This window comes from Dioscorea cayenensis, chromosome 8, assembly GCF_009730915.1.
Source record: "Dioscorea cayenensis subsp. rotundata cultivar TDr96_F1 chromosome 8, TDr96_F1_v2_PseudoChromosome.rev07_lg8_w22 25.fasta, whole genome shotgun sequence".
Taxonomy (NCBI): domain Eukaryota; kingdom Viridiplantae; phylum Streptophyta; class Magnoliopsida; order Dioscoreales; family Dioscoreaceae; genus Dioscorea; species Dioscorea cayenensis.
Window position 1 is genome coordinate 16,674,133 of NC_052478.1, and position 11,403 is coordinate 16,685,535.

The following is an 11,403-nucleotide window of genomic DNA, read 5'->3' on the forward strand; positions in this document are numbered from 1 at the left end:
TTTCCTTCATCATTTCCTCCATTGCTTCTCTAAAACCCTAAGGAGATGTCGTCCAGCTAGAGATCATGTCTTCACATAGACGGTGGCCAAAGCAGTGACACTGCAAATAAGAGATAAATCGACCCAAAGAACATCTTATGGTGGCAACATCTTACGTGGTTCTTCGACTGGGTAAACAAAGAGCAGATGTTGTGAATTCATGGGTGTCAGAGAAACAGAACTATAACTACTCAACAATACTTGCCAACCTACTGAGAGAGTGTGTAGACATTACACTCAAATAGTTTGGAGGGATTCAAATAGAATTGGGTGTGCTCATGCCAATTGTAACAATGGTGGCATCTTCATCATCTATAATCATAAACCTCCGTGGAATGTTAGTGGGACGTTGACCTTATTGAAGGCTTGCATGCATGCACATGTGAATATGAAAAATAATATTTCTACAAACGCTATATCCGAGATCCGATCACTTCCCATGAGAAAAATGAGAATGAGAACGAGATGAGAAGGTACGCGAAGATGGAGATCTCACCGAGGTTGGAGAAGTGAGAACGAGGGCAAAGGCGATGGCTCTCAAGGGCTGCAGTGGCGGCAACGGCGAAGAAATGGAAAAACGACGGTGCGCAGTGGCTATCGTGGGGCCGGAAGGGGTCCAAATCTTGTACCTTCAGCTACGGAGCCATAGCTTGATGATGATGAGGCGGGTGGTGAGGTTGACGGTGCATTATGATCACCAGCAAGGTGGTGGTGAAGTGGACTGCGTTTCAGAGAAGTGAAGGAGATCATGATGAATATGATGAGATCTCCATCGTTCTCGTTTTATTAGCCGAAGATCATGTTCTCTACTTATCTGCAATGCCATCGCTTTTGCTACCGTCTATGCGAAGCCATGATCACTAGTTGGACAACATCTTCTTAGGGTTTCAGAGAAACGATGGAGGAAACAATAATGGAAAATTGGCCTCAAGCTCTCTGGTTCAGTAAAACCATGCATGGAAAACAAAGGGGAAGTATGATGCTATGTGGTCAGCCAAAGCGTCACTTGAAGTTCATTATTGAAGTTGAATGCCACATCAACAACCCAAGAAAAAAATCTAACACGTGTCTGGTGAGGTGGCATGCAAGCTCAGCATCAGGGTAACGGCGTTGAGGCGAGTGACTTAATTGGAAGGAAATGCTAACGTTAGTGACCCAATTGAAATTTTTTTTAGTTTAGTGACTAGATTAGGAAAACACGAATAGTTTAGTGACTAAACATGTAGTTTACCCTTCTTATAAATGGATCACTCACTTACCAGTTTCTTTCTAAATTCTTCATTTACATAGCTACCATTTTTCTTTTGCATCCCACATTGTAAGAAAATCTGGCTCTTTCCCAATTTCATTTTCTTATTAAACAATCAAAACTTTAAACATTTCTTTCTAACATTAATTGTAAAGGAAAATAACTTACTATTTCTTTCCTAATTCGTGCAAAACTTTTTCGACCACATGTATGTGCATTGTTTTGTTTTGTTTTTTGTTTTTTTTGCATTTCTTTTATTTATTTCAGCAAGTTCCTGCACAATAAAACCATATTCCATTTATAAAAAAAAAATTAAACTCAAATATAAGTAATTATAGTAATAATAATAATTTAAATAAAACTTATACCAATTACCTCATTTCTTGGGTTATACCACTGACGAACAAGGCAAAGCCATTGTTCTTCAAGATTAGTTGAAGGTGCCTCCACTAAAACTAGCTCTTTTTTCTTTGGAATATAAAGTTTTGTCTTCAAGTCACCTTTGTAATCTCTCCATCTCTTGTTTAGATTTCGCAAAATCCATGTAACCGTCTCTTATGTATGAGGAATGTCAAATTTTGTCTATCATCAAGCATTAATTTAATAATAACAAGCAACATTAACGATGCAAATGTGAAAAAAAAAACAGAAGGCAAAATCAAAAATATTGGAAAAAAATTACAATTAGGAGTTGTAGACATTTATCTTTGTATAGAGTAAAATCCTCATGTCTCCAATTAGGAATGTTAATTGGAGCATAAGCATTATTCTTTGCAAGAACACCAAGGAAAGAACTTAGAGTAACAGCATCTTTGGTGCATGGGACTCCATATTTAACTACTTTAATTATATATTTTCCAGTTGATGTCCAGACATTTGCCATTAGTGTCTTTCCTCAATGTCGGGACTGCTTTTCTTGTGTATTAGCATCATTTTCTTGCTTAATTGATTCATGATGTGAAGAAGTATGAGCTTCTTTCTAGTAGCTCTATAATCTTCAAGCTTTTTGATCCTCGAGCCATGAGTTTTCCTATACAAATTTAATATATTATTAGATTGCATTAACAATTTTAGAATCCATATATGTTTTTAGAACTCAAAAGTACTGCTTGGGGGAAGGCCACGTACCTCAATTTCATCAAAGACTAACATATATAATAAGCTTGTAAATGACTCCCAAAATTCATCAGTTCATCCACCAATTACAAGTATCTATTTGTTAATTTGCAAGGAAACTCAGTAAATACAAAATCAACACTTCCAACTAGTGGAATTTAAACAAATATTATCATCACCAACTATTTTCAATCACCAATGACTGATTTTTTTTATAATAAAAAAGAATGAACATGTAAATAACAAATGTTCATTATTTTTATAATAAAAAGAATGAATATTTGTTACAACCAAATAGTTGAAATGCAAATGAGGCATATGGGAAATAAAAACTACCAAAATAGCCACCATGCCTCAATAATCAAAGCTTTAACAGTGAACAAAAACATCACTAGTTATTTCATTGTCTTTACCATAATTTTATTTCATAGGTTTTCTGAAGCTAATATAAATCTTTTTGATTGATCCGTAGTACTTCTTCTTTTCCACAATTCCTTAGTGCTTGACACAAGTGTTGCTTGTGTTACCACGTGAATGAATTTCATGATGTAAGTTGCACTAAAGCATTGGTCAATTGCTGATTATGCTTTCTGACTTGTTAACTAACTCACAAATATATGGCCCTACATATGGTAGTTCTATATGCTAGATAAATCAGTTCATTGAAGAGGTCTGATGAGTGTACAACATTCATATATTTCATATCATTTTGTGCACTCATTCTGTATGTATTTAAATTATATTGTGGAATTCGATGCTAAATCTAGTGTGTTTCACATTCTCAGGCTTAGGGTAACACTTGAAGACGGGAGAGAGAAAAAAAACATTCCAAACACTAAATGAAGAAGTTAGAGCTCTCTTGGCATCATTTGAATAAAGATAAGGCAAAATTGGGTGGCTTATGGACAACTTACGAGCGGCTTACAGGTGGCTTACTGCCAGCTTACGGCTTACCTTACGGTCGTAAGTAGATTCCAAAGAACCTTACCGACATCCTGTAAGGGAAGATTCATAGCTAAATTAGAGAACCTTAGGGGTACGGATTACGCCCGTAAGGATGCCCATAAGGACTATCCAGAGGAGTTTACAATCATAGCATACACTCGTAAGGGTGGTCTCAAAAAGCAACACAGAGAGGCTTACAGTCTAGTGCTTACGAACGTAAGATGGACCATAACACAAACAGTATACCTTATGGATGGGACATACGGCTGTAAGTGTTCTTGTAGGGCTTGAGACCATCTTCTCCAATTTCCTTATGGCCACGTCCTTATGCTTGTAAGCAGTCAGGTATAAGTAGAACTTATGAGGATTTTTAGGGTATTCTTTACATTACTTTTGGGAGGATTCTTGGAGGCGAAGTTAGGGAAGATAGGAGACAAATCTCCAACACTCAAGTGGTATTTCAAAGGAGATTTGGATCCACATTCAAAGGGATTGGAGATCATAGTTGTTAAGCTCACTTTGACGACGTGCATGGAAGCTTCTCTAGGGCTTCTCCAGCGATCCTTCATCGTCATGATTGAGAATGGTGTTTTCATGGCTTTCATGTTTATTCTTATTATTTGTATCTTGAATGCTTGCCCTCCACTAATGAAGGGCTAATTTGTAGATGTTTGGGCATAATTGAAATATAGGGTTTATACTTTAACAATGGTTGTGGATGTTTATGCTTGTTCATTTCATTAATTGCAATTCATATTTTCTTATCTAATTGCTTATTTTTATTGAATGATTGCTATTGTGGCGAGAGCCCTCTAGTTTTCATACATTTGATGTGCTTGGTGACAATAAGAAATTCCCACCAAGCATAGACATGCTGCGATTCGAGGAGATTGTGAGTAAGCCTCTAGTTATGGTACTTTAGAGACCCTGTCTCCCTCTATTCTCCTGAGTGAGTTAGTGATAATCTATGTGCTATTTGCAATCATGTGGAGAAGATTTTAGGAGAAATAGTATCTTTACTCTAAATTCAGATAATGGGTAATCTCTCTCTTCGAGAGAAATTATCTACCTAAGAAATTGTCATTAGCTCACTGTGAGGTTTTGATAAAGTATTAATGCGATTATGTGGATGTCTACATCAGTTTTGTACCTATTTAGTTACTATTCATCTAAAAAATTGGGGTCTAGTATAATTTAGAAAATCTATTGGTTCGAATGGAATTGCATGTCAGAATAACCATGTCTAGCACTTAACAAACCCTAGATGGATGTTATGCCTGGACATCGTTTCTTCTCTTGGTTTCTCTACTACTTTATTTCCATATTTCTTTCTTTAGTTTTATTTTTTTTACAAGTTTATCACTTTATCACTTAGCCTATTTTTTGGATTTAGGGTTATTACTAGTATTTACTTTTTTTCCTGTGGATCGACACTCTACATTCACGCACACTTTATTATGTGATCGGCACGTACACTTACATCCCTATCAAGGTTATTAGTTGATATGATAATGTGAAATTTCAAATTACAAATGCATAAAGAATTATTTACCCCATAAACATAATTAGTATGGTAATGGAAATGAAGCAAAACTTTAAATATGCTTTATTAGTGTTATAAATTTTGAGCCCTAAGAAATAAAATTTAGTATCACTTGAAAGATTTGTAGCATCTACACAGTTAGGATGATCAGGCATATCTATATCAAACCACCCTACTCAAGCTTGTTTTATTTGGATCCTTTCATATCACTTCCTTCTTTTGTATTCATTTTTAATCAAGTCTCCCTTTTGTATTCTTTTGTAGCTTCAAACACCTCTTTTGCTTTACATCAATGCTTGTTTCTTAGGTTGTGAATAATACAACAAATAGCATAAAACAAAATTGAGTCAAAGAATGACAAGCTCCTTACTTGATAAAGATGCAGTGCAAAGTCTTTTGAATAACCTTGCTAAACAATCAGGAAATTATACACATTTGCCCCAACTTTAAGGAATATAAGCAAATAAATAACTAAGCAAATGTAGAAAGGTAAGTGCATAAGGCACATACACTTGGATGGCCCAAGTAAGCTCACTAGTTAATAAAATTTGACAAAAATAATGAATTCATGTGAATAACTTGTCTGATAAAACTTTCAAGAAATATAGCCTGACAAGTAGATTTATTTTCCAAACTAATGTGTGCCCTAAATTATTGATGAATCACAAGACCAAATAAAATCTTGACAAGAGTAAAATTTGAGTAATACATAATAGAGATGATTTTTTAAACAAGCAAATAAAAAGTGAATAACAATAGAACAGATGAAACAGAAATTGTTGGCACTAGCACCAACAGAAATTTTTTTTAATGAATTACAAGATATAACACTTTACCTCATCCCCCAATGATTTTATCTTAGAAGCATTGTCTTTCTTCAACTCTTTTCTCTTCTTTGCCCTTATCTCTTCTGCAGCTCATGTGAAACAAACAATATTAGATCTGTAAACATATCAAATGCATTTTGATTTTTTTTCATTATTTTGAAACCAATTGCATGGTAATCTATAGTCAAGAGACATCCAAACATATGATTGACAAATAGAATTTTTTTCAGCTCATGTGAAACAAACAATATCAGCTCATGTTAATGACTTTTTGATTGATTGAGAAGCCTATACAAACAATATATTGTATAAAGATCTAATAAATTTACACGATAATTATGTCATATGAAGCCTACAGATATAGACAAAAGAGGTTTTGTTAGAAGAAATTGATGTTGCAAAGGCCATCTTTGATTATATTGCCTCCCTCAATATTCACAACTTGGTTGTGGTGCTGGCAACAGAAATATCATTACAAGGTTTAATTTGAATCCCAACTTAATATATATATATATATATATATATAAATGTTTAAGTTTGCATATTTAAACCAATATTTATTATATATACTCATATTGCTAGATCTTACTTTTCTAATTAATCTACAAACCAAGTTTTTATGGGTTTTGTAAATAAAAAGTAATTAGTATAAATATAAAATTTAAGTTATTACTTTTATTGAAAATTTATTGGATAAATCTAACATTTCTCAATAATACATACACATCCAAAGATAGCGTATATACACACAACAAGAAAAGGTTGAAATTTTGACTATAATAAAAACAAGGGTCAATATATATATATATATATAAGAACTTATTATTTGTGGCTTCAATACTACCAAATAATGCAGGAAATTCAAGCCTCAAGATGAGGCTTCAATACTATAAAAAACAACACCAGATTTTTGTGTTGTTTATATCACAACAAAGGGAAAGGCCATAAATGTCATATCAGCAAAAGGCACTATACATTTATCTGGTCATGTATGATGCTAATGTTACGAACATCATCATCTAAGGAACCCTATACATTTTCAGCAAGAAATCAAAGAACCCTAGAATCCCCAAATTCATTGTAAATTCAAGAAAAGGGCAACAACAACAACACGAGATTCAAACAAGGTCATAATGAAAATCAAAGATTAGGAGACTAGATGGGGTTTAGGACTCACCTGAGAATGACAAGAGGGTCTCTGGCGGCGGTGTGGCGAAGATCATCTGTGAGCCCCACCCTTTAATTAAATCCTAGCCATTGGTATTATATTTTAATCCTAGCCGTTGATTTTGTTTTCAATTTCAAAACCCTAGACACCTCTTCAGCTCCTTCTGATTTAGATCGCCATTATGAAAAGAGAAAGACCAAGTCTCATCTTACTCTCCCTATTTGCGGTTGGTGTCAGCGACAAGGAAAAGAGAAGGATCTCGCGGTCATGGGTTTGGTTGATTCACTGTTATTGATGAGGTAAGAACCCTCTTCCTCGGATCTTTGAAAAATATTGTAGAATTATTATTGTTATTTTTCTAGGTCTTGATATGTTAATGTCGAATATTAGTGATGGATGGGTAAGGTTAGCTTCTTGTTTGAGGAGTTTGAGATTAATTTGATAGGTTTCAGATTTCGTTTTTGATAATGATAGAAACTCATCTATGATTTTAGAGATCTTAAAGGCATAATTTAGAGGAGAGTAAAATAAAAAACTTGTAGAGTCTGACGTTAGCTAAGTACCTTCCAAATTTTAGAATTTTTGGAATAGTATCCTATAAATTATAGGCTTTAAACTTAGGTGACACGGACAGTTTTTCAGTGCAGCCCTTGAGAATTTATTATTTATTTCATGATTGTAGAGTCTGATTTAGATTTAGACTTAGATAAGAAAGTTGTATAAAATGATGTTATCTTTTCCTCTGCCAAAGTTTAGAATTTTTACCACTGTAAATTGTGAGATATGATCAGATTTCTATAGGTGTGCTCAATGACATTTCTGCAGAAAGCATGAAGTTTGATTTGAGAATTTGTTGATCTTAGAGGTTGAATCAAGACTCATGTTTAATAAGAAAGTTGTTCCATTTTGAGTTAGTTATATTCTCTTAAAGTTTGATCTTATTTGAAGTTATATGTTATGAGATGTTTTTATTGGAAGAGGTATGTCTGAAATTGTTGGTTTGCATATTTATGATTTTTAGAAATGATGGCTTAAATTCTGTAGATCTCAAATCATTGTAAAATTTGGATATTATAGATGTGGATGTCTAGTTTTTTCAGAAGTTTGAAATTTCTGATTTGGGTTAGAGTTCGCTAAGCTTTGTTGATTTCAATCTTACGGTTCGTAGGGGAATTGGTTATTAGTCTCAACCTTGGTAGTTTTGTTAGTGTCTTGATTATGTTTTTTCATTCGTGTGAATTTTAGAATTTGATTTACTTATAATTCTGATGGGTTATTCCCAAATATAGTGCTTCCTAAGAAAACTCGATTTGTGAAAGAATTCTAAATCTGGCCATCAATCAGGTAAGTATCCAACATATAAATCCTATTATATGTATATACTTGAAAATTCTAGTCTTTTTGAATTCCTGAAATTTTTGAAAAAAATGCTTCTTATTTCGAATTATATTTTGAATTACTTATTTATTTATTATTTGAAATTCGTATGTAAGTATTTAGTTTTGGAAATGAATTGGAATTAGTTTTATCTGAAAATGGGATCATCAAATTTATGTATTCTGCCCTGATAAATGTTTGGACATTACATATTTTGACATAGCAACTTGTAGTCCCCAACTAACTTTACAATAACCCTGTCATTGGGGGTTAAACATTGACCGTGTTGACATGTATCTGTGAAATAAAAATTATAGTTTCCCACCGTTCTGTCGGTGAAGAATAACGGTTTCTGATAATTCTGGCTCGGGTCACCGAGAGTAAACTTATGGGCTCTGATATTCTCTCTCACGGAGGATAAACATATGACCTCTGACATTTTGTTTTGGCAATAGTTATTTGTGAGACATATATGCTTGACTTTTGATCAGGTATGTTTTATTGAAAAACTTAAGTTCTGAATTTTATTATGATAAATTTGTATTTTTTTTATACTTGTTTGAGTATTGAAATTTTGAAACTTTTATGATCTCGATATTTTTTAGAGGGTACTTATTGGGTTGTTAAGCTCATAATCTGTTGTTTAATGTTTTTTTTTTTTCAGATCAGGAGTTTGATAGCTCACTGCTTTGAGAATCGGGTTTTGAGGCCTTGCATGCCTACTGGGTCTCGGCCTTGTAGGTGTGCGGCCGTTTGTCAGCGCACTGGGTCTGGTGAGTCGGGTTCGTGGTATGACATCAGCACTCGTCGTCGGAGATGATCTGGGAGGTTTTTAGAAAGAGTGTGAGTGAGTGCTAGAGAGAGTGAGTGAGTGAATGAGTGGAGAACGAGTGCATGAGTGAGTGTTGTTTTTTTATTTGAGGGTTTTTTTAGGTATAATACCTGAATTGGTCCCTCTACTTTTTTTTCTATTCTCTTTTGGTCCCTCTACTCAGGAATGCTCCCAAGTAGTCCCTCTACTCTTGAAAATGGTTCTACTTAGTCCCTTCTACTCTAAAATATGTCAATTATTGGCTGTATTTTCAAGAGTAGAGGAACTAGATGGGAAGAGATTAAGGGTAGATGGACTAAATTGGGTCATTTTCAAAAGTAAAGGGATTAGTGAGGTGCATTTCTGAATAAAGAGACCAAAAGAGAAGAGAGAAAAAAGTAGAGACACTAATTTGTGTATTATGCCTTTTTTTTAAATAGGTTCTATAGTTTATTAAAAAATTTATATATAAAATTATCAAGGCCGTTTTTAAAAATCACTCTATTAAAATGCTTTTAAAAATGAAAAATAGTGCTCATCTGGCTTATTATATATAATATTAAGACTGAAATCTCACTCTCAACCACCAAGAATCACAAAATTAAATGCAATAATAGTAACTGAGACACTACTTTTTATGAAGTAAATAAGACTGAAATCTCGCTCTCATGGATCCTCTATGAAACAAACGTCAATTTAAACCACTTGCGAACCTAAATCCCTATAGAATATCTCTTTGAAGGGTGCCATATTCGCACTCTCAAATGCAATAGCAATTGAGACACCTCCGTCGTTCCCAGGGCCACTACGCATCACGTACGCTTGACCCACATATCTCATAGATGCCCTTCCCATGAACCATGGTTTCCCCCATCCAAAATTTGCTTCATACAAAGGCAACGCCAACCAGCTAGCAACAATGAAATCAGTCATCTTTACAGACCTAGATCCCAACACTTTCTTTTTGTCACCTTTGTGTATTTCCAACAAGTCCATTAATGAATGTATGTACTCATCATCAAGATTTTTGATTGTTTCATCAAGCTTGGAAATTCCAAACTCAAATGGCTTTAAAACCAAGTCCCCAACTCGCAAATGGGATCCAATTCTCAGTATTGCATTGCCAAAATATCCCGCAGGCAGTGGTGGCTTGAGTCGTGAACGAGCATCGGCATGCACATAAAACCTCGTATATTGCTCCTCAGGGAGGCCTTGCACGCTGTACACCAGAGATGCACAGCCACAGCCTTGAAGGTGCTGAGACTTCTTTCACCTTTAAAACCATATTTGAGGGTGTTCAGTTGGTCCTTAGATATTGTAAGTATCGATATCTCACATTCTTGTCCCAAGTCGTCTAAAGATTTTAACTTAGAGTAGAGCTCATCGTTGGTGTACTCGATGTGATCAAATGAGACGGCTGGTGGTGATCGAGCACGAAGTACAGTGCGATCAAGAAAAGGAGGAACAGAGATAATGTCCAAACCACGGGCAATGTCAGACCACGCATTGATGAAATGGACAGCGGAAACCCCATCGGTAACCGAGTGGTGTATGGCACAACCAAGGCAAACTCCACCACACTTGAACAATGTCAGCTAATTCAAATGAATCATGAACTTAGAAGAACATAATAATTTCTTCCATAGAAATAAAAAAAAAAAAAATTACATTGATTTTGCCAGGAAGAGATGTGAAGTAGAGGAGGAACCTGAAATAAAGCTAACATGCATGATCTCTCGGGCTCGTTGACCAATGGGACAAGTAGTTGGCGCACTGCCATTGAAGGACGGAAGTCATTGAAGCCATCAATAGTGCACTCTGCGCGAGCGACGGCGAGTGGATAGAAGGTGACCAAGACCTTGCTCAAAGCATTTTTAAGAATCTCTATTGAAAAGAAGTCCTGATCTCCATTGGGCTTGTAGAGATAAACGGTAGGTACATGATCCCTGGAAGCAAAGACGTCAACGTTGGAGAGCCATAGCTTGTGTTTTGGTGTCTCCTCATGCATGACTCTATGATCTCAACCTTTGGAGGCATGAGCCGATCACTCTCTTCTCCCGTCTCTTTATCGATCCCGCTCTTGTGGTTTTCTTGGAGATGAGCAAGAGCGCACTTGTCTATGATCTATATGAGACTGGAAAGAAAAGATTTAATAAGTTGGCGCATGCTTCAGTTGCAGGTGAGCAGGAACATGATTGCAAGCTCCGTCTGTATGATAATTAATCAATTGTCAGTGAGCAGGAACATGATTGCAAGCACTATATACCTATATAATAATTAATTAGTTGTCGATGATTTTCTTATGTGCTGAATTAAATGGTTCTGTTC

At 35.1% G+C, this 11,403-nt stretch overlaps 1 protein-coding gene across 1 annotated transcript; it reads right to left on the minus strand.

The window, feature by feature from the left end:
• Nucleotides 1-9,701: 9,701 nt before the first annotated feature.
• Nucleotides 9,702-11,171, minus strand: LOC120267817 (putrescine hydroxycinnamoyltransferase 1-like). The gene is given in 3 exon segments (XM_039275500.1): nucleotides 9,702-10,313; nucleotides 10,316-10,670; nucleotides 10,784-11,171. Coding segments are annotated over 3 exon segments (1,197 nt in total). The 5' UTR covers nucleotides 11,084-11,171; the 3' UTR covers nucleotides 9,702-9,771.
• Between the last annotated feature and the right edge of the window lie 232 nt (nucleotides 11,172-11,403).